We start from the raw sequence: 24,597 nt of genomic DNA, 5'->3' as shown, positions 1-24,597 counted from the left end.
CTTTGGCTTTTTTATACATCATCTGCAAAATCTCGGGGTAAAGCAAACCACAGCAGCCAAAGGGACCTCCTTCCTCAGCCCCAGGGGCTGCAGATCTGCTCAGGTCCGTGTTCTTTTACAGGCTCTGCACCTCTACACAGCCCCGTCGTTTCCCTCGCAACTGACCCGCTCCGGGGAAGGCTCGTCCACGCCACATGTCAATTCCTCCAGCAGCTCCCTAGCACAGCGAGGAAGGAAAGAGAAAACCAGGCGACGCTGGGCCGTGAGGCCGCCGGGCGCTCGGCCGGGCTGCCCAGCTGCCGGCCGGCTGGAGCGCTTCTCCGGCCACTTCTCTCGAACCTCCGGTCAGTTGAGAGTTGTCTAAACAAAAGTGGTAAAAAAGAGAAAGGCCAGCGGCCGCGCGGAAGGTCCTTCATCTCCGACAGACCTGGCTTTTCTCCGTCTCCTTCCTTTGGTAGGATTTCCTAAGCTCTGTGCTGAAGGCAGTCCGTGTTGGCAAGATCTCTTTCCGCTCACAAAATGGGGCTGAGGCAACCGCTACCGTCTCTTCTAAGGGTGCCGCCATTTTGTGAGGCGGCTGCTGCAGCAGCCAGGGGTATGTGTAATGGTTGAATTGAGTGGACTGCCCCCGCCCCCCCCAGGGAATCCCGGGCGCTGTTACGTAAGGGGTTACGCGCAAGTGCAGTGTTTAGGGAAGCCGAACTACGCCAGGCTACGCAATTTCGTTGCCTACCGCTCTATTACCCCTACCTTGAACCCTTGGGAAGGGAAAGGATGATCCTGACCTCTCTCCCCTCCCGACACTCTCCCGGATCCAGTCCTCTTCCCGAGTGGCTCTAAACCGTTCAGAGGCCTATATCTTTGAAAGGCTTCTTAGATCGTATGATGAACACCGCACTGAAGACAGACTTATTTAGGGAAATACACATTTTCTGGAAACATGAGAGAATCTTATTTGTGTTTAATATGCTTGCTGGAAAAATAAACAATTCAGGTTAACTGGCTTCCAAATAGTCATTTGAATCAATTTGAATCAATATCCACCACATCTCTCATGTGGCCATCCTATACACCGAAGTGTCCTTTATCTAAATGCACACTATTGTGGATATTGAATTCGAGTCTTATTGTAGGCATTATTAAAAATAAGTATGTTAAATCGACAGTAACTAAAGCATCTACTTGTGACTTTACGGTTTCTAAATGTATTTTAAGTATTCTACTTAGGATTTTAGAAACATCGTGGCACGAAGAGCTGGCCTTATGCCCCCATGGCCCCCGAAGACTTCACCTCTGCGTAGAAGGCAGATGCCTTGATACTGGTGACTAGTGACTAGTCACTCTCAGGGCTCTAGGGAAGTTTCAAAGGCACCTAAGATGCTGAGAAAGTGCTGGCATTGGTATAGATAGGGTCTTTCCTCATCTGGGAGTTCCCTATATCTGTGAAATCTCAAATCCTGTCCTATTCGTTTATTCAGGATACTTTAAAATTAAATACATAATTATTATGAAAGTTTTGATAGTGCCTTAGAGAATGGTTTAATTATTCTCTATGGAATGCTTTGAATGGGTCCAGTTCCTCTGACTATTGAAAAAAGGAAAATAAAGCATCAGTGTTATTTTCCTAAAACTAAAACATTTAGAAATTTCATGAGGTGGTTACGATATACTTAATTTATATTTTGCTAAGGTTTGTAGGAGCATTTCTACAAAAATATTCCTGTGGCACAGGAAAAACCTTTCTTCTAGAAAAAAATTACTAACTTTATTCCACTTTTATGAACAATTTTAAAGAGTAGGGAAAATGAGTCTCAAGTCTCCCTTTTTTCCCCTGCTATGATGTTCTTCAAGAGTAAATAACTCAAACACTGAAAAAAAAAAAAACGTCAGGGAAGAGAACATTTCCTCCATCCCTAACCCTGAAACAACCGGTAGTAGCCGTTTCCCCACTCCTCCCTCCCCCTTTCCGCCGGCTTTGTGTGCGTGTGAAGTGTGCGGCACATTGCAGATGAACCCTAAGCCTCAGCAAGCTAAATCTATTGTTCCCGGCGAGTTGCTGCTGGGTCTGTGTGGAGCCAGACGCTGTGTCCAGGTCGGCCCTGGGGTGTCGCTGTACAGCACTCGGGCTCTGCGGCGGCAGAAGGAAAGAGAGGCAGACATCTAGCAGCAGCAGCAGCAGCAGCAGCAGCAGCAGCAGCAGTAGCTCGGCTACCTTAGATTTTTTTCTGAGAGTGAATCGCTCGCTGCAGCCACAGTGACAGCTACCTAGAGCAGCCAGCGTCTGTAATCCACACGGTCTACACCGCTCTCGACAAACCTACACCTACAGACTCTTCCCCTCCCCCACCTCCTGCCCCAGCCCAACCACCGAAAATCACCGATCCTTCCAACCTTGCTTCCTTCTTTTTCCCGCTCGTGTGTCCCAAACTGCAGAACCATGTTGTATCTCATTCCCAAGTGGACTTGGCTGGCCTGGTCCTGAGAGAGACGGGCCAGAGAGGGGGTGTGTGTGGGGAGCTTTCGCCCAGCTTGTAGGATGTAGATGCGGCCGTCACCTACCTCTCTGGTTTCTCTTGGATTTCTTTAAACTTTTTTAGAACCCCCCCCTCCCTCCTTCCCGCCTCCTCCCCCAACTCCTGCTCTCTCATTCTCCTCCTCCCTCCCCCTCCCTCCCCCCTCCTTCCCTCCCTCTCTCTCTCTCTCTCTCTCTCTCTCTCTCTCTCTCTCTCTCTCCCTCCCTCCCTGCGCCGCCGCCGCCGCCGCCGCCGCCGCTGCCGCCGCCGCCGCCGCCGCTGCCGCCGCCGCCGCCGCCGCCGCCGCCGCCGCCGCCGGCCCATGACTGAGCCCTGCTGCCGCCGGCCGAGGAATGGGCTCCGGGCTTTGGTAGGCAGCGAAGGGAGTGGGGGACGCTTTTTAAACAGCGATCTTTTTTTTTTTTTTTAAATCTCCTTTAAAAAAATAATGGCAAACTCGACTGGGAAGGCGCCGCCGGACCAGCGGAGAAAGGGACTTGCTTTCCTGGACGAGCTGCGGCAGTTCCACCACAGCAGAGGGTGAGAGCAAAATCGGGCGGGGGGAAGGGACTGGAGGCGATCCTCTCACCCAGGAGGGGACCCCAAGGAGAGAAGGGGGGATCCTGGTTGACAAGTGCGGTGTTTTCTCTCGGGTAGGTCTCCTTTTAAGAAGATCCCCGCTGTGGGTGGGAAGGAGCTGGATCTTCACGGTCTCTACACCAGAGTCACTACTTTAGGCGGATTCGCGAAGGTGAGTGGAAGTTTTAATTTGTATTTCCCTCTCGCTAACCTCCTTCAAAAAGTCTCCTTTGACCCCAGAGTGGAAACTCGGAGATGGGGGGGGATGCAGCCAGTGGAGAAAAGGGTTATTTTTCTTTTTAGCCGATGGCAAAGAAGGCAGATTGTGGAGGTTTTTTTTTTTTTTTGGCCTTGTGGCTTGTGTGCGTGCGATCGGCAGAGGAGGGGGGGTTCCTCTGTGTGGAGCCCGGGGTGCGCCGCGCACTGCTCGGCACCCCCTTTCCCCTCGCCCCATCAGCGAGGGCTTGGGGAGGAGTGCGGCCGTGTGTGTGTGTGTGTCTGTCTGCCCGTGTGTGCCCGTGTCTGTGTGTCTGTGCGCGCGCGGGGCTCTCGCTCCCTGAGTCAGTTTGTGCTGCCTGTTATGAGCGCTGCCGCCGCTACCGCGCTAGCACAGGCGGAGACACACAGAGCCACAGACTCTGAGAGCAGTTTTCGTGCAACTCAAAATTAGCGCGGGCAGGTTTAACATCGATAATCCGCAGCGAAATGATCCTGGCAGCCGGGGGCACCGCCTCAGCCCCGTCCCCCTCGGTTTATATTGCTAACAAAAGAAACCGGGACCTGTCTCTAAATAGCCATCTTAGGCTTCAAGGCTAGGCAGAAACTGTAGGCCTCAAAGAAGGGCCTATAGAGATGGATAGATGTGAGAGAGGGATCGGAATCGTTACCCGTCCCGGCCTCCCCCCTCCCCCCACTTCTCCCCAAACCCGGGACAGTTGCAGTCAGGAAGAGTATTGATCCTTTTGAACTTTTGTGTGTTTGTGGGTGTGTGTGGCTGGATGAGTATGGAAGGAAGCAACCTAGGGACTTGAGATTGGTTATTGTTAGTGCTCCAGAAACAAAACAAACCCACCAAATGTCCCTAAACAAAACCAGTGTGGTTAAATACCTGACCCGGGAGAAAACATTGGGATCCAAGAAGATCTTGCTCAGTATTTCTTATTGATTCATCGGAAATATCCACTGTATGCTTGAGCTACTTAGGGATCTTAGTAGGATGGGTGTTTCTATGGGTAGGTTAGCGTTTTCTCAGTTTATTCACTCTCAGACATGTGTGTTTGTTTTAACAGGTTTCTGAAAAGAATCAGTGGGGAGAAATTGTAGAAGAGTTTAACTTTCCCAGAAGTTGTTCTAATGCTGCCTTTGCTTTAAAACAGTATTACTTACGGTAAGTAGACTCTTGCATACTATTAGGAAATATGGAATTTAAACACAATTTTTGAGAGCTTTAAAAATCGTTAAATGTTCTAAAATAAAACAGAGTATCAAATCTGCTTATCTAGTCTGGGAGATGTTAAGTATCAGTCAAATGTTTGGGGACTTTCCTCTTTGTTTATATTTTACATCTAAAACTTTTATGGGTGACTTCCTCTTCCCTGCCCCCTGTTAGTAAACACTTTTGTGACATTGTTATTGATTGTTTGATATTGACAGGGGGCTGAAAGGTAATGGGTAGCTATTGAGTAAAGCTAGTTCCTGAAACTTTGTTTCTCTTAGGGAAAAAAATTTTTTTAGAATCTTGTTCACATTTAAAAAAAATTTTACTTTCTGGATTTCAAAAATGAGACTTTTGTGGCTGGATGTTATGGTATAGTGTCAGTAAAGTATTGGAAGAAGTTACTTTTTTTCAAGGTAATTTGAATACCCAGACTTGCTTTAAAGAAGCATTTAAAAGTGTGCCTTAAACATTTGAATAGTATTGTTAAATTTTTAGAGAAAGTAAAATGACTTTAGTGTTTGTTAAACAATACTAAACTTCATGGTTTTAATTTTTTTTCTTTTTATCTTTTATCTAACTAGTGTGAAAATGAAAATGAAAACTTAATTAAAATTACAATGTTTGTGTTTTACTTAAGGTAGTTAATATACTCTTGATACATTTTTTGGGTATTCCAGTATTTTCAGCTTTTAGTTTTGTGAGGAGGGAGCAAGTAATATATTTTATTTTTAACATTTATTCACCCATACATGACCATTGAAATCACTCATTTTTTGGGAAAATATTTATAAAGACTTTTTAAAACCTTTTTGTCTTTAATGAAAACAAGTGCAGTACAAGGTTTTGTTTTGTAATACAGCTTACATTATTTTGGTGTTTGCATTTGTTTATTGCTCAAAATGTATACAAACTTGTGTCACATTAAGCACATTTAAGTAGGAAATGAAGTAATTGCACAAGTGATCTTTCTATTGGCTCTCTTAGGTTGACTACAGACTTTGTGGGGTAGCTGTATTACACTGAAATATGAATAATTTTAGATCTCAGTAGTTACTGTATGCCTTATGTGATGGTATATGTGTGTTAGTTTTAAATAAAGTGCCAGGGACAGCAAAGTAGCTTCTTAAACATGTGTGAGGGAGTGATACAGGAATGGGATGAGAAGTATTTCATATTTTGGTTGACTTTCACTTATTTCCATTGTAATTCTTAAAGAATTTTCCTAAAGAAAAGCTAGCTTCTTGAGATTGGCTTTAGTCTATTTGGATTTTCTTAGTGTAGTATTGAGACTGGAAGACTTTCCAAATTCCTTTCTGAATTATGTCCATTTTGTATACTATAAACTGTGTCATAGTTTATATAATAATGCCTAAGCAACAATGAGGCATTATCATATATTGCTGAAGATTTCACATTCCATGAGATAAATAACTTTTAAAAGTAGAAGAGTTTTGACATTAGAATATAGTATTTGCTTTATCTTGAAATACTAAGTTTTTAAAAATATTCAGCATTTTAATTTAGTTAATTGCATTAAAAATACTTTTTAAAAATCAATCATAGATACTATTTGAAAAAGTTGTTTTACAAATTTTTAATTTTATTATGGAGTTATCTCCTATTGGTTATCTGGAGAGGTGTTAAGTTTGTTTACCAAAGTACTGTCAAGGTTGTAAGAAGTTATTTAGGTGAATCTCAAATACTTTTTACACTTGCATTGTAAACTTTTTGTTACCATGTGTCATTCTTCTTCCATATGTCCATTCACCAGCTTTGTTATTTTAGATTGTAGCTAGGCGACTAGGGAAAAGTTGAATCATTTGATTTGGAAATAAGGCCATGTGAAGATTTGCATGACTTTTAAAAGAAATATTCTGGATAAAATTTTGTACTTCAACCTTGAAAAATTCTCTATGGGTATAGCATTGCACAGTGACAGTAGATGTATGATGGTAGGGTTTTTATCTTCCCCTGAAAAGTAATTACCTTGCGCACAAGATACCATTTCAAATGGACACCTTTCAAACTGTATTAGTTACTACAAGAATGCCTTTTAAAAGAAAGAAACATTAAAGCAAGTGACTTGGGAAGTTAATTATTTGTTTATTGAAACTGGAACTTTTATCTAGTTGGCTCGGTAGTTCTCATGCTTTTTTGTTATTCAAAGAATAGTCATGTATTTAGGAATAATATTTTACTTAAGGACAGAAAATTCAAGTGCCAGTCACATACATACTTTTTTGTGTTCTCAAACTTGACTAAAACTGAGCATAAACATGTTTGTTGAGTTTTGTCTATTAAACATTGATATCTTTGTAAGTGTAGGTATTCCTACAGTTTGATTTATAGACAATCAAAGGCTCATATAATTTTAGATGAGGCCTTAGAGAGCACCTAGTTCAGTGTTTTCATTTCTCATTTGAGAAAATTAAGGGCATAGTTTATAGTTGTTTTAAGTAGTTTAAGAATAAAAAGTCTAATTAGTTATTTCTATAAACTTTGGCATAGGATTAAAAAATTTTAAGATTGTTTAACATCAGACCAAAGTAGAAGACATAACTTAAAAATTTTGTAACTTAAACCATTTTGTAATTTTAATGTCATGTTTTTTGTAGTTATTTCTTTTGAAGATCTCAGTCTATTCCACAGATTTATCTAGTGTTTTCATAAAATGTATATGGGTAGGTTATAATTTTTCCCAATTTTATAGATGGAGAAACTGAGGCATGGGGAAGTTTAGTATTTTCATTATTGTTATTTTGTTAGATAAATTGCTGCCATTCATGTGACCATTTCTTAAGCCAATCATATTTAATGAGTCAAGTAGGAGAAAGTCAGTTTCTCAGTCAGATAGTGCTAAAGGATTAAAACATAATCAGAATCTAGATGTGACTGGTTTTATGACACAGTTTCAAAGTTACTCAATGGATTGTTTAAAATATATTATCTTAGGGATAAGAGTGATGGGATTTATTGTTTCTGTTTAGAATTTCAAGTTGTAGTATGGAAGTATAGTGAAATATATAAAATGTGCAGATCTAGAATTTTGTTTGAGTTTACTTGGCATTGACACTGCTTTGGTAGTCAAAGTCAACTTGGTGTTTCCATTAGAAAGCTAGATTTTAGCAAAAAGGTTAAATGATCAAGCTTTGTTTTAATGTCATCTGGACTTGGAGCCAAGGGACCTGGGTTTGAATCCCTGCTCTGAGTAGCTGTGTGACTTTTGTGAGTCACTCACTGAATTTCTTTCCATAGCTGCAAAATAGGATCTACCCTGTAGGATTAGGAGTTTTGTGTGGGAAGCACTTTGAAAGCATTAAAGTGCTTTAAAAATGTGTGCTACTTGTTTGACTCTGAACAAGTTTCTTAACTTCTCTGGTTCTTACTTTCCTTTTCTATAACTTGAGAGTCTTAGACTAGGTGAACCATAAGACTCTGCCAGGTCTAAATCTTAAAATGCCAATTATCTTGAGAGATGTGAAAAGTCATTGTGGTATAGTAGAAGGAATACTAGACTTGGAGATTGAAATTCAAATCCTGCGCCAACCTTTACTTATTATATCATTATGGTCAGATCTGTTTACCTGAGGTTCTCCTGTCTCATTTGTAAAACAATATCTGCATTTCAACCTTGAAGAATTATTAAGTTCATATGAAGTAATGTATGTATATGTTGTAAACCTTAAGGCTCTTCCCTTACATGTGCCAAACTTGTAAGTTTCCAATATCTGCCATTTTGAATAGCTATTAAATGATGGAGAGAAAGCACACAGTCACATTTAAGGTAGTCAGACACTTAATTTGCCTTCCAGCTATCATGAATTTTATAGAATTACAGAATTTGGGAGTTGGAAAGGATCTCGGGGTTATGGTCTGATGCGTACATGAAAGGATTCTTTACTATTACTTATTAAACAACTGGTCGTTTTAGGCCCTTACTTGACTACTTATAAGGAGAGAAAGCCTACCACTTCTTTCAGCAATCCATACCACTTTTGGATAGTTCTAATTTTTAGGAGGTTTTTCCTAACATCAAGCCCAATTTTACCCCTTTTTCAGTGTCTACCCACTGATTCTTATTCTGACTTTTGGTGACAAGTAGAATAATTCTAATCTCAGCTCCATATAACAGTCCTTCAAATACATAAAGATGGCTATCATGGCTCCCCAAAGTCTTTTCTTCTCCAGGTTAAAAATTATAGTTTCTTCAGCCAGTCTTCATAAGACATAGATGGAAGGCCTTTTACTTATCCTTGTTGCCTTCCTCTGGACACACTCCAGCTTATCAGTGTTCTTTTTAAACAGTGGTATCCAGATCTTTAGATCAGGCCTGCACAACATGTGTCCCACCAAAGGATTTCAGGTAGCCTGGGGAAAAAATGTAAGGTTGCCACCATACACTTTCCTGTTTGTCTTGTGACCTACAGGCGATCAATTATCATCTGTCTGTCTCTAGTCTAACCTATCTACAGTCTGAAGAAGTTTTACCCTATTTTAATTTTGTCATCTATCTACTGCCAAGCTGTGCAGGTCTGCTCTAGATGATGTTTGATCAGGATAGTGTATGGTAGAACTACTACCTCACTATTCCTGGAATTTAGGCCTCTTTTAATGCAGCCCAAGATTGAATTACCATTTTCTGGCTGCCATGTCATATTACTGACTCTTAGAACTTATAAGCCCACTAAAACTGTTAGATCTTTTTTCAGAACTGCTGTCTAACCATGTGTCTCCATCTTATACTTGCAAAGTACCAAAGTATGAGACTATATTTATTGCTATTGAACATCATCATATAGATTCAGCCCAATTCTTTAGCTTGTCAGGATCTTTCTGGATCCTTACTTTGTTCTCCAGTATGTTGGTTGTCACTCCAAACTTCGTGTCATCTGCAAATTTGATGAAAATGTTACCTACACGTTTCTACAAGTGATTAATAAAAATCTTAGCTGGTCCAAGGGAAACCACAGATCCCTGAGGTACTCCTTGGACACCTTCTTCCACATTGGTAATGGACTCTCTGACTTCAAAGCTAGTGCTATTTCTGTTATATCTTACTACCTCCTTCTAAATAGTCTTCTCTCATCGTAAACATTCTTTTTGGACATGTTAGTAATTTTCAGTTGTGTCTGACTCTTTGTGACCCCCTCTGGGGTTTTCTTGGCAAAGATACTGGAGTGGTTTGCCATTTCCTCCTCCAGCTCATTTTACAGATGAAGAAACTGAGGAAAACAGGATTAAGTGAATTGCCCAGGGTCACACAGCTCAGTGTCTGCAGCTGGATTTGAATTCAAATTTGAAGAGGAGTCTTCCTGACTCCATACCTGGCACTTTATCCATTGTACCACCTAGCTGGATAAAGCCTATTTAAGATATATCAGTAGATGAAGTTAGGTGGTGCAGTTCTGGACTTGAGATCTAGAAGACCTGAATTCAAATCCTGTCTCAGATATTTATTAGCTATATGACCCTGGAAAAATCACTTAGCCTCCCTCAGCCTCAGTTTCTGCATTTGAGGGTAAAATCTGAGGGTAAAAATAGCATGTACCTCAGATTTATTGTGAAGATAAAATAAGATAATATATGAAATGCTTTGCAAATGTTGAAGCAACATATAAATAATAGTTATTATTAAAGAATATTTATTTATTAATTTGAATGAACAAAACCATGTCTTTTATTTTAAAGGACTCCAAGAGGGTCCACAGTGTAGTTCAGCTCTTTTAATAAATTTTGTCATGAATCACTTGAAGTAAGGTAGAAACTCTGATTTGTTTCAGTGGGGTTCAAAAAAGGATGATTTGCATACAATAAAACATGAGAATTTTTGCAAACTGGTAAATAGTTAATTCTCTGTACACAAATGGAAAAAGTAATTCTAGAACCGGTAGAATTCTTGCATCTAAATAAATCACCTGTGTATGAACTTTGCTTTGATTTTTAAAAATACAGTGCAATGAGCATGATTATGACATAAAGTTAAAATAAATTAAAACATTTAAAAAGACATGTATAGAAAAGTTTGAGAAAGAAGTTGAGAAGGAACCCTAGCTGGAAATTGCGTTTTGATTCTAATACTACATAGCATAGATATGTCTTAAACTAACGTTAATTTTAACAACCTATAGAGAAACAGTGTGGCTCAATGGGAAGAGTACTGGATTTGGAGTCAAAGGAAATAGGTTCAGATTCTGTCTCTGACACTTAATATCTATGAGATCTTGAGCAAGTCACTTAAATCTTTCACTGGGACTTACTTTCTCTTCTGTAAAATAAGAGATTTGGCTTCTGTGGTCTTTGAGGTTCCTTCCAACTTTAGATCTGCCATAAGTCACTTGACCTCTATGCCCCAGGCCTGTCAGTAAGACAAGTTGCAGAGCAGGTGCTGATCTACATTAGTCAATTGATTTCCTACACTGATTGAATCATAGCTCCAGTATAAAATCGCTGACAAATTTATTGCAATTCTAAGATAGTATTAACATTAATATAAGGAACTAAATACAAGAAAACTTACTTAAACATTTCCAAATGTGCTGTATGGCATTTTACTCACATTCATCCAGGTTGGAAACCGTTGTGTCTTTGGCTCTGTACTCTCCTGGACTTTTTGTTTTTAATTAATTACCAAGTCCTATTGATTCTACCTCTAGAATATTCTAAGATCAATCCTTCTGTCTTCCCACTGCTAATCATCCTAGTATATTGTCTCATTAATAATTAGACTTATTACAGACTCATGACAGATCTTCTATCTCCATTTTCTTTTATCCATCCTTCCTACTTCTCTCAAGCCAATCTTCTTTTGCACAGATCTGGTCATATCTTTCTTCTTTAAGAAATGTCTTAATGCCTAAACAGAAAGGACCTCTTCAATCTGAAGCCATCTCTTTCCAATCTCATCTCCACACTTAAGTTGCAGACAAACTTAAGCTACTGTGTTTCCTGAATACAGCCCACTCTTTTCCATTTTCTTATCTTTGTTCTGTTTCCCTGAATCTAGAATTTCCTCCCCTCCTCATGTTTAACTATTAAATTTTTACCTTCCCTTTAAAATACAATTCAGATGCCTTCTTCATGAAGCTCTTTCTGATTCCCCCAGTGACCTTTGTATTTGAACCTTATATAGTATTTTTGAAATTTTTCATACATACTGAACATGTATTATGATTGATTATATCTCTCATTTTGCCTTTTAGATGTTGGACAGTTCTTTCTCAGTATCCTTGTTTCAGTTGTCGTTTATGTCTCGCACTTAAATATACGGGTGTGCCCCAATGCTCTTTCCTGGTCCTTCTACCACTCTGTACTCTCTCTTAGTGAAGTCTTCAGATCAGTTATTCTCTCTTTGTGGATGATTCTCAGATCTGTAAATTTAGCTGTCCTCTACCAAAATAGATCTCTTTTCCATTTTTCAAGCTCAGTTTGTCCAAAACATGTTCTTATTTTCCCCAAATGTATTCCTTTTCCAAACTTTTCCTATTTCTTTTGAGGGTACCACCATCTTTCAAGGTTCAGAATGTTGGATTTATCCTTGATTCCTCACTTCATATCACTGTATTGAGTTTTGAATCAATTATGAAACTTTGTTTCTACCTCCACACAGTCTCTAATGTACTTCATCTTCTTTACCCTCAAGTGACTACTATCCTAATTTGTATATTTATGAAATACACAGAAGACCTATTGGGAATGAACTCTAGTAGTGTAGGTATGTGCTTATGGTGTCCTCTTATTTGGGCTCTGTCATTTTGAATAGAGAGGAGTGAACAGATCTAAGAGATAATGCAAAGTTAACATAATCAACAGGATAGTCTAACTACCAAAATACCTGTCTTGTCTCTCACTTTCTCTCCAAACATAGCCATCACTCTAACTTAGAATTCAAATCACCTCTTCGCTAGAATATTGCAGTAGCCTTCCAATTGGTCCTTCTGCTTGAAATTTCTCCCCTCTCCAATCCATCTTCTATACAGCTTCCAAAGTGATAGTTTTAAACAATTCCAAAGGACTCATGATGAAAAATGCTATCCACATCTAGAGAGAGAACTGATGGAGTCTGAATGCAGATAGAAGCATGCTATTTTAACTTTTTTTGTGTGTTTTTTTCCTTTTGGTCTGTTTCTTCTTTTCCAACATGAGTAATATGGAAATATGTTTTACATGATTGCGCATATATAACCTATATTGAATTGCTTACTGTTTTAGGAAGTGGGGAGGGGAGAGAAGAGAAAATTGGGAACTCAAATTTTTTTAAAAAATCAGTGATAAAAATTGTCTTTATATGTAATTGGAAAAAATAAAATACTATTAAAAACTGTTCTAAAGCACAGGTCTGACCATATCATTCCCCTTCTTTGGAAACTCCAGTGAATCCCTATTTCATCTAGGATCAAATGAAAACTCTGCTATTTATTGAAAGATCTTATTACTGGGTTCTAACTTAATCTTTCTAGACTTCTTTTGTATTATTGCAATTCACACACTGATCCATCCCAAATGATCTGCTTGGATTGCTCGTACACTTGACTGGAATGCATGCTTCACTCACCTCTACCTCTTAGGATCTCTAGTCTTTTTCACATCTCAGCTCAAATGCTACCTCCTATAAGAGATCTTTTCAGATTCTCCCCTATCCCCACCAGCTGGTAGTGCCAGTCTTCTCAAGCCTGTCTTAAATTATCTTTTATTTACTTTGTATGAAATTTACATATACATTTGTGTGTGCATGTTGCCTTCACCTACAGAATGTAAATTCTTTGAGGACAAGGATTGCTTCATTTATGTCACTGAATCCCCATGGCACTAGTCACATAGTAAGCACTTAATAAATGCTGCTGATTAACTGACGTTTATCTTATTTTGCTACTAAGCCATAAGTTCCAAGAGTGTAGGAGCTATGTCTTATTAAATTTTGTGTTTCCTCTAGTACATGACACAGTTGTGAATACATAACAAATACTCAATAAAAATTTGTTGAGTTGAAGCTTAACGACCAACTAAAAATATATTTACAAAAATCTTAAGAGATACTCTCACCGTAACTATCATATCCCTCTTTAGTGGTGAGCTCAACACTGTCATGGTCTATGGTAAAGAAAATCCAATGGACCTTAGCTGGTAATGAATTATATTGCTCCTATTGACTTTTGTAAAATCACTGAAGGGAGTGAGATAGACAGAATAAGCAAATTGGAAAAAAAGAGCAAAATGACTTAGGCCAAGGAATGTCCTTTACTTGAGCCCTATTCTGATTGCTCATCAAGGCATGAAGGTGACCCTGGGTTCTTTCTAATGGTATCAGAACTACAGGTAACTCCCAGGTTATGGACTTGTATTTCTTTCCTGTGAGGACCAGCTCTGCATTTTGGGGGCCATATATCATGTAAATAGTCTACTAAGGCATGGACAAGTGTTGTGATCTACATCTTCCACATGGAACTTTCACCTAGATGAAATCAGAGATATTTTAAAATAGAGGGAAAGCAGGATGCATAATTAACATGTTAGTGTTAATGTTTTAGAAATAGTTTACATTTTTCTTATTGTAGACTCATTTGCAAACTCCTGCTTAAAATCACTCAAAGCAAAGAGTTACCTGTATCTGTGTTGGCCATTAGTAATGTGTATCAGGAAGTGCTAGAAGGAAGTGAGGATATATGGCAGATCTTTTCTTTGTCCCCTCTGCTTGCCTCTCTTTTTCTGGGATACATGGGATGACCCCATGAAAATGTAGAGTCAATGAATGAGGAGTTAGAAACAAAGGAAAAAAAAATATAAGTGAGGAATGGCTTAAAAAAAAAGTTAAGCATTCATGTGTAGAAGTACAGGTTATTTACATACTAAACTCATAGATGTTTAAGCTGGAAGGGTCCTTAGAGCTCATCTAATCCAACCTACTCATTTTGAGATGAGAAAACTGGGGCCAAAGAGATTAAGTGATTTGCTGAGGGTCACAGAGCCAGTTAGATGGAATTTAGAATACTAAATCTCCTGACTTGAAGTTCAGGGCTGCTTTTACTGAAGTAGGACTGACCGCCCTATTTTCACACATCTGTGAACGACTATACAAATGAAGGAGAAAATATCAGGATCCTTAAGAGCTCATTGACAGAAAAGGTAGAGAAATCTTTAAGTCTGAGTGTTGAGAAGGTGATTGTGAGAATATGTAAATGTAAAGGACATTTACTCCACTGTTAACTAGCTTTACAACATTTCTGAAATGGAGAAAACATTCATTTTTGAAGGATTTAAGTATGTTTTCCAGTATCTAAGCTAAAAGTCAAATTTCATGGCTACAAAAAAATCCTACAGATCACGAATTTCCTTGTCTCAAATGTTGACTCTTTTTTTTCCAAAAAGCAATAAAAAATTATAATTCCAGAACAGCAAATTTTGGGGGATTTGAGGTATGATAATAATTAATATTTAATAACAAGAGCCTTTGTTGCTTTAACATTTTTTTTCTAAAAGTAAATTTTCTTCAACTTGCTACCTAAGAGACATATTTGTAGCACTAGTTACTAAAGGTCCAAGTAAGCAGTAGCCATTATTTCGCATTTTCTGCACAATTCAATTTCCTGTGGATTTGGAAGTAAAAACAAACAAACAAACTAAAACCAAAAGACCTAACAGGTTGTTTAGTTTTAGACCTTGAATTTGAAAGGTTATTCTTAATTTCTACCTAATTCAGTTCTCTCTTTGGTGAAATTTGCCAGAACCATCAAGAAAACTTTCACAAAAAGCTATGGCTTTTGATGAATTCTAGGGTGTCCCAAATAGTGGGACTCTTTAAAAATAGTGCATTTTTAAGATTTTAAAAGTTGATTTAAGATTTGGAACACCCTTTATGATTGTGATCCAGCAAATGACAAGACTTGCGCTGCATTCAATACAAGGACTTTAAAAATGCTTAGCAACATTACTAACCTTTATACTGGATAACTATACTGAAAGTAGTTAACATTCTGAGTGAGTGACAAAAATTATTTTCAGGTTTTAAAGAACATTTATAACAGTTTAGGCTTTGCAGTTTATTCAAACATGTTGTGCCTTGTGGTTGAGAGTTATTTTTTAGGTGAAATGCAAATGCTTTATTTTTAAAATTTAGAAGAATAAATATAAATGGCATGTATTGTTTGATTTGGTTACAGATAAGTAGGTTATCAGGAAATGCTTGTTACATTGACTGATTTTAGGTGTGTTCCAAAGTGCACCTTAAATTATATGCAGCAGTGATTTGGATTGTTTGTCTCTACTGTATCAGTGATAAGTATGTACCTTAAAATTCACCAAAGAGATACAGTAAAGAAAGGAGCATCTGGCAGGATGCTCCTATAGCAGAAAGAGCACTAGGTTTGATTCCAGAGGACCTGAGTTCAAATAAACTAACTCTGTTACTGGTGAGCTATGTGATCTTGGGCAAGCCACTTAATCTCTCTAGGACTAGACCAGATTATCTCTAAGGTCCCTTCCCAATTTAAATCTTGTGATCCTATTGCAAATTCTTAGTAAGAGCAACATGATCAATTTTTCTAAAAGGTGCTACCTTTCTAAAAGTGCTACTTAAAAAGCATATTTTTTTTTTTAAAACAAACAAACTTTGATTTATCGTTATACATGAATAGTGTTTTGCCCCATTCATCAGCCCTGGGGAGTATGAAAAGTACTGCTTTCAGAATTATTGTCCAGGTATCACAGACCCATGGTGGTATGAAGCACAGGCCTTGGAGTCTGAAGATGAGGGTACAAATCATGCCTCCTGCACTTCTGGTGCGACATGCAAATTACTTAACCTCCCTGGGCCTCAGTTTCCTTATCAGTATCAGATAGTTACTAAGGTTTCTTCTAGCTCTTGATCTGTGATTGCCATGATCTAGTTCCATACGTGTATAACTCACAGCTATGGAGAGTTCAGTGTAGTTACCAAGATAACTGGATTGAGGCAATGAGGTGACTGAGTAGACAGAATGCTAGACCTGGTCAGACTTGTAATAGCTATGTGACCCTGGGCAAGTCACTTGACCTCTCTGCCTCATTCTCCTCAGCTGGAAAATGGAGATAAAATATCACCTACCTCATAGGTTCGTTGTGAGGATCTAATGTGATAATGCAAGTAGAGCACTTTGCAGACTTTGAAGTGCTATGTAAATGTCAGTTATTGATTTTGATGTTCTTCAGTAAGCTAGGCTACATAGAGTAAAAATTTTAAATAGAAACCACAAAAAAAGAAAATCCAAAGTGGCATCTGGCTCCTGACACCTGCTGAAGCTGTTCTGCCCCTTCCTAGCACAGCCTCTGCTCACTGTTTACCTTGGCTGTAAGCCACCAGAGGAGGCAGCAGAGGCTTCATTGCATTGAAAATCTGGTGAGTGAACTTCCTTCACCATCCCACCCAAATCATATTTGTGTCATCTGGATTTTTCACCAGTCTTGGGAGCAACAGGGGCCTCTCTCCGGTTGATCAAAATTGGTAAAGTTTACTGTGGTTGTCTGTTTTTATTGAGGAGGCTTTTGCAGTATTTCTGTCAAGTGGGACAGATGTGTTAATAAATTTTACTTTGTTCCTAGCTTTGCCAAGTTTGCTGACAGAACGCTTGGTTTCTCTGTCAGAATTTATTGGTCTTTTGTTATAACTTTATCCCAGTATTGCTTGTAGGAATGAATTTCTAAAACTTTCTTAGGTTATACTTTCTGTATGCATTTCTCCATCAGTAGCAACAATACTAACAATAACTTTCCTAGATGGTTCTTTCAGCATTTGTTTTTTTAAAAACGTTTATATGCCCTCATGTCTTTGCATTGTTATCTGTTGTAAGCTTTTAACATATTAGTAATACTATTCTGCTTGTTGGTAATCAGAGTTCATAATTCCTTTAAATTTGTTTCTTTCTTTTATGGTGTTATCTTTGTATGAATTGTTCTTTAGATTCCACTCATTTTACACTGCATCAGCTCATATTCTCCAGGATTCTCTGCAGTTATCTCTTTGAGCATTTCTTAGAACACAATAATAGTCATAGACCGCATTCATGGACCACACTTGGTTGAGACATTGCCTAGTTATCTTAAGAGGTAATCTAAAACATGGTCATAGATTTTAGAGCTTTTTTTTTTCCTTTTTCTTCCCCCTTTTCATCTTGTCTTCAGGAGCAGGAAGTTTGTTTGATAACCTTGTGTGACTATTCCCTTCCTCTTGATCCCTTCTCCCATCCCTGCTTGTATTCCTATTGAGTTTGCTGTATTTCTGCATCCAAGTCTGTGTGTGTGTGTGTGTGTGTGTGTGTGTGTGTGTGTTTTCAGCCCCCCTTCATTCTTTTCAGATAACAGTGAGATTCATCTGATTCCTCTGCTTCCTACCTCTTCTTCAATGTTCATTCTCTTCTGCTTGTACACCAGATTTATGAGAAAGCCTTTCTACATTAATGTATTCCTGCTTTTTACCTTCCTTTCTCTTTCCTCTCTTCAACTCCTCAAAATTGAACCAATTTACCTTCTATGATCTCTGTTTTTCGTTTTGATCTTCTTTAATACCCTTTGAAGATATTAGGATCTGAAGGGACATTTTTCTTCTCCAGTTAGAATGTTAGCACTAGATAGCAACACAGAGCTCCTTCCAAGTCCTCAAATAATTTTACCTTTCTCAGTTTCTCTGGACTCTTGTATTTGTATTTCAAAGTTCCTATTCAGTTAGTGCTGGTCTTTTTCATCAAAATACTTGAAAGTCCTCTATTTCACTCAATATTAATTTTTTCCCCCTTTAGGATTACACTCAGCTTTTCAGGTTAAGTTCTGCTTGGTTATAAGCTGATCTCTTTTGCCTTTTGGCCTACTGTGTTCCAAGATCTTCTGGATTTTAGCAAAACCTGCCAGGTCTTTTGTGATCCCTTACTGTGCTTCCTTGGTGCTTGAACTGCTTCTTTCTGGTTGAATGCAGACTGTTCTTGTCATGAGAGGTCTGCAGTTTTGCTGTTTCTTGAACTTTTCCATTTGGGGTTGCTTTCAGGAGAACCATGAGTGGATTCTTTTGTTTTTTCACTTTCTCCTGTGGTTCTAATAGCTCTTATTGGTTTTCACTTATGCTTTCTTGAAATAGTGTGTCTAAGCTCTTTGTGAAAAATCAGGGTTTTCTGGGATGACAGTGATTCCCAAATTGTTTCCTGGATATTTTTGATATCACTTATCTTTTGCTTTCTCCCTTTTTTCAATCATTTAATTTTCTTCTAATATTTCTTCCTATCCAACAGAATCATGTTTTCTGTTTGGTCTCTTCTAGTTTTCAGGGAAGTCATTTATTGGATAAGGTTATCCCCTCCTTTTCCCTTTCCCCTCTAATTTATTCTTTTTTTACATTTTTCTTGAGTTTTATTTCATTTCTTTGTCTCCTGCTTTCATCACCGTAAGGTATTTATGTTGTCCTTGTAGATTCATGATAATTTTTGTTTCTATTCAGTGTTTTTGTTGACTTCTTAATTTCCTCAGTTTTAGTTCAAAATTGGTACATTGTCCTGCAGCTAGGCGTTCCTCTGGCCTGGACTGGTTGGTCCTGCTTGGTCTTGCCTTTGATCATCTTGGTGCTTCCCTAACTTCTACTGCCTGGGGTTTCAATCCTGTGGATCTTTGATGCTGTGAAGTTCAGAGGGCTGGATTTTCAGGGCCCTCTCTTGATATCTCAATTTAGGATCCTAGGGCCTCAGATCCCTTGGGCCTGGGGTTTCTCAATCTCAGTACCACTGGTCCCTGCCTGCTTCTGTTCTAAAGAACCTCTCAGGTCCCTCTTCTTGAAGCTTTTTGACTACAGTGGACCTTTCTCAGCTAACTCTCCACCACTGCTGCCTCTGGAGTCTAGAACCTTTCAGGATGACATATGACTTTGGCCATTCTATGTTCCCATTGCCTTTATTTGACAGTTCCCTTTCATGTCACACTCAGGCATTTGCTGACCCCTTTTTCAGTTCTAGGGTGGGAAAAGTCACTTACTTAGGTTTTATAACCCTATTTGGTGGGAACTCCAAGGTTTTTTCTAGATTTAGTATGTGAATGCTAGATAGTCTACCTCTCCTTCAGGCCACTGTGTTGGTCAGGAATCTAACTGCCATTTTATTTGCTTCCTGGAGTGTTTGCTCTCTTCACCTCTACCTCCTAGCTTCCCCTGGTCATCTTTAAGACTTTACTTAAAAATCACCTTCTTGTAGGAGATGTTTCCTGTTCTCCTAGCTGCTACTATCTTCCTTCCCTTTTGAAAATGTTTTACCAAAACAAAATACAAAGTAATTGCTTCATTCTGTGTTCTGACTCTATAGCTTTTTCTGTGGTTGTTGATGGCATTTTGCATTTCATTCCTGCATTGCTGTGAAGACTTAAGCTAAGTCTATCAAAATCAGGCCATGCATACTGTGGCTGTTAATGTGGATAGTGTTCTCCAGGTTCTGCTCATTTCACTCAGCATCTATTCATATAAGTCTTTCCTGGTTTTTCTGAAGTTTGACTGTTCATAATTTCTTTTAGGACAGTAATATTCCATTATATTCTTATACCACAACTTGTGCAGCCATTCCCTAAGATGGACATCTTCTTGACTTTCAGTTCTTGGCCACCACAGAAAGAGCTGCTATAAATATTTTTGTACGTGTGGGTCTTTTCCCTATTTTTATGATCTCTTAGGGATGCAGCTCAAGAAGAGGTATTGCTGGTTCAAAGGGTATGTACATTTTTATAGCCCCTTGGGCTTAGTTCCAAATTGCTCTCTAGAATTATTGGATCAGCTCACAGCTTCACCAATAATGAATCAGTGTTCCAACTCTGCCACATCTTTTCCAACATTTATCATCTTTCAGTTTTGTCATGTTAGCCATTCTCATAGGTGTCATGTGGTACCTCAGAGTTGTTTTGATTTGTATCTCTCCAATTGTAAGTGATTTAGAGCATTTTTTCAATTACTGTAGGTAGCTTTAGTTTCTTCCTTTGAAAACTCCCTATTTATATCTTTTGACCATTTGTAAATTTTGGAATTTCTTGTATTCCTGTAAATTTATGATACAACTAATGTGAAAATGTGTTCAACAAGAATGTATGTGTAGAATCCATATAAGATTATATGCCATCATGGGAAGAGAGCCAGGAGGGAGGAGGAGAAAAATTTAAAACTTGAAGTGATTGTTGAAAACTGAGAACAAATTAATTATTAAAAAAAAAAGAATGAAAATGTTTGCCCTCTACATGGTATATATTTTGTGTATGCCTAGATATTTACACACAGCCACCCCATCAGAATGTAAGCTTTGTGAAAAGAGAATCTTTTTTTTTTTTGGCCTTTTTATTGGTATCCCCAGTACTTGGCCCGATATCATTCTACTAAACTGTTAGTCTGAGTAATTTCCTTATCGTTATAAATTTCTTTACAGTTTTTCCAACAATTTTTATCAAATATTGGGATTCTTTCCTAAGTAATTTTTATTTTCTGGTTTATTGAATACTAGGTCATTGTGTTCCATCGTTTCTGATTCTTGCTTCTCTAGTGTGTTTCATTCATCTCCTCTGTTTTTAAACTAATTCTGGAGATGTTATTCCCCATTTGTTATTACTTTCCGTAATTCCTCTTGATATTCTAGGTCTTTTATTTTTTTAAATTTTATTATTTTGGTTTAGACAAACTACAATTACAATAATTTGAACACTTAAAAGTATAAATTAACCTTTATAGTATTGTCATTTTTATTATGTTGAGAGGACCCAGCAATGATTATTCGATATGTTGTTATATTTTGTATGCTTTTATATATTGATTCCCTAGATAATAGGAAGTTTATGGTCAAGTTGAATGACATTTCTCTTTTTCTCTTGTTGCCTTCTGGAATTTGTTACTATTATATAGAAGTGCTGTTGATTTTTAAGGTTTATTTTGTAACCTACAGCTTGTAGAAGCTTTCGTCTCAGCTGGTATGTTTTTGATTCCTTAGGATTTTCCAAGAAAACAATCACTTTTCAGCAAGTAGAGATGACTTTTTTCCTGGGGATTTGTAGTTATTTCTTTAATTTCATTTTTCTTGTCGTATTATTATTAGCATTTCTAGAACTATATAAAATTATTGTGGGGAGAGTAGTAATCCTCATACTACCTCTATGTTTATTGGAAAACTTTCTAGTGTATTCTCATTTCTTAATTGTGCTTAGTTTTTAGATAAGAGTTTTATGATACAAAGAAAAACTCATTTACTGTGTTTTTAGCACAAATAGAAGTTGTGCTTTGTCGAAGGCTTTTTCTACTTCTATTGAGATAATCATGTAGCTCCAGGTTAAAAAACAATATATAATTAGTTATGTTTTTATTGTTTTCCTAATGTTTAATCATCTTTGTATCTAACACTATTATTCCTTATTGAACTGATAACAGCTAGAGAACTGTGCAAAAGATTCGCAGTCCTACAAATTTAATGAGTTTAGCTAAACTAGGTGATGGTTTGTGTAAAATCAGTGTTTATGGAATTAAGTGATCTGTTTTAGAGCCTGCAATGTCGAGTTTGCTATGGACAGGAATAGTTACTAAGTAAACCATTCCAAGGGATATCATGGAAAGATATGGAAGATTGATGGAAGGCCCAGCCTCTTTGAATTTGGAGAGCTCTTAATAGATTGTATTGACTAGACCCTGCTTTTACATAGATGAGATAATAGTTTCTCCAGTTTACTGATATTGAAACTTGAGAATTTTAATGACATACCCATGATCACAAAACTAGTAAGTAACCCACTCTTCTATATCAGCTGAGAACCTTGCCTCAGATTTTTTGAAAAAATTGATACCATTCATCAAGAGCTCTCTCTTCTCCCCTTCTCATCTCAAACCACACAGATACTTTCTGCCACTGTCCTGTTTCATATAATAAGGTGAGCCTTCTGCTAAGGAAAGCCTCTCTGCATACACAAATGATCCTATTCTATTCTGTAGTCTTTCACAGATTGCTCCCTCTGTCATCATTCCCACACTTACTTATTTTCAGTCTCTTTCTGTTTACTGGTTGCTTCCTTACTACCTACAAAGATGCTCATTACTCTCCCTTCCTCTAAAATCTCTCACTTGATCCATCCATCTCCCCTAGGGCCCCTATGACATCTCCTTTTTGAGGCTCCTTGAGAATATTCTCTGTCAAAGGTGTTTCCATTTCATTTCCTCTTAATCTTTTGACTCTCTACAGTCAGACTTCTATCCTTATCATTAAACTGAAACTGCCGTCACCAAAATTACTAATGATCTCTTCATTTTCAAGTCTAAAGGTTTTCTTATTCTTCATCTTTCTTCACCTTTCAGCACACTTTGACACTGTCAGTTGCTTTCTTTTCCTTGATTCTTGTCTTTAGGTTTTCATGATACTGTTTTCAGTTTTGTCCTGCTTCTCCTCTTCTTTGCTGGATCTTTATTAGAGTCCTGCCATCTAACCACTGGTGTCCCACAGGGCTCTTTATCCTGGGCCTGATTCTCTTCTCCCTCTATACTATTTCATTTGGTGATGTAATCAACTTCCATAAATTTAGTTTTTATCACTGAATGGGCTTTGCCTGAGTCAAACTGAGGCCTGTTAAAGATCTTATCTTAAAAAGGGCAAGGTCTCTCACTGTATCCAGCGCCATCTCCAGTTGTCTTGATCTATATCTTGCCACTAGATCCAGATGGCTCTAGAGGAGAAAGTGAGGCTGGTCACTTTGCACAGCCCTCCCTCACTTAAAGTTCACTTGTGCGTCGTGGCATCATCTCCCTGATGCCATGGTCCTCTTCCAGAATGAAAGACAAACAACAACTATGTTGATGATTCTGAGATCTACTTATCCAGCTCGAATCTCTTTCCTCCCTTCCATTCTCACATCTTTAAAACAGTAATGAATTTTTTCTTTATCTTGGACAGTTCTACTGCTTTCCCTCCATTGATCATTTCCAATTTATCCTGTAAATCTCGTCTGTACACAATTTACATATTTTCTTTCCAATTCACTTGTAAGCTATTTAAGAGCAGGGACTGTCTTTTGCCTTTCTTTGTATCCCCAGAACTTGGCACAATACCTGGTGCACAGTAAGTACTTAATTAATGTTTTTTGATTGACTGATAGTAAGTAAGAGAAACTATAATGGATCTCTTGCTGATGCAATAAGGTACTAAGGTTAATAGATTAAGGAAATGCCAAAGAAATCATCATCATTTCTATAATAATTGAAATTTATATATTTTAAGGTTTGTAGAGTCATTTAAGCCTTGCAAAAGCTGTGAAGTACTGTTATCTTCATTTTTACAGATGAGGAAACTGACTTAGAGAACTATTAAGTGTTGTTGGAAGCCAGTTGGAAACTGGATTCAAAATCAGATCTTTCTGAAAGTCTAGCACTTTATCCACTATAATACACTGCTTTTCATTGTGTATTTGGATCTTGTCAAAGCATTTGCTAAAACCCCTCAATGATATGTCATTGTATGGAAGATGGAGAAGGATTGGATAATAGTAGAATTAGTTGGATTTAAAGCTTGTTGAAAACCTGTAGAGAAATAATGTTAATAATATGGAAAGCCCCAGAAGTCTCTGGGACAAGTAAGCCAACCTAGCTGACTGAGCAAGTCACCTTAAGGGTGATAGAGAAGGTGGCATGTTCCAGGTAGTTCAAACCAGCACCACCACTTCAACCATCATCAAAGCTCAGACTGTAGTGCTGATAACCCAGGACCCGTGAATCTTGGGAAGATCCTGGGAATTGCAGTGCTGCCAAGATTAGCATTCCTACTTTCCAGCCTGGGCTCTGCAACAATCAGTGAAGTGAGTAGTCACTGTAGAAAAGGGGAGGGGAAGAGAGAAATCTTTCCTTACAATTGCCATCACCATCTGTCACTATTGGGCAGACAAATTCAAGAGCCCTTGGAACCCTAGCACTTCTAGATCACCTGTCCTGCTAATAGCCCAGCTCCATTGTCATCATCATTTGAAGCAACCTCTGTGAAGATACAACCAATATAACCTGCAATCTGCTTCTACTGGTGCTACAGCCCTTACCTCTTCAGAAACCACAACTAATGAAACCTTGTCACC

The 24,597-nt window shown here is 38.3% G+C and overlaps 1 protein-coding gene across 5 annotated transcripts in view; it reads left to right on the top strand.

Annotated features, from left to right (window-relative positions):
- The first annotated feature begins 2,790 nt into the window (after positions 1-2,790).
- Positions 2,791-24,597, top strand: part of ARID2 (AT-rich interaction domain 2) — a 221,847-nt gene continuing 200,040 nt past the window's right edge. For 2 of the 5 annotated variants that reach the window (XM_072654253.1, XM_072654251.1), the window contains exons 1-3: positions 2,791-3,053; positions 3,171-3,264; positions 4,382-4,479. In XM_072654253.1, coding sequence (XP_072510354.1) covers positions 2,962-3,053; positions 3,171-3,264; positions 4,382-4,479 — 284 coding nt within the window. In that variant the 5' untranslated portion in view covers positions 2,791-2,961. Of the gene's footprint in view, positions 3,054-3,170; positions 3,265-3,602; positions 4,043-4,381; positions 4,480-24,597 lie in introns of those variants that run through there. The other 3 variants (XM_072654255.1, XM_072654254.1, XM_072654252.1) reach the window with 3 other exon arrangements.

Source organism: Notamacropus eugenii, chromosome 3, assembly GCF_028372415.1.
Source record: "Notamacropus eugenii isolate mMacEug1 chromosome 3, mMacEug1.pri_v2, whole genome shotgun sequence".
NCBI classification, from domain to species: Eukaryota; Metazoa; Chordata; class Mammalia; order Diprotodontia; family Macropodidae; genus Notamacropus; species Notamacropus eugenii.
The sequence above is the reverse complement of the archived record's forward strand: the minus strand, read 5'-3'. Positions and strand labels throughout refer to the sequence as shown.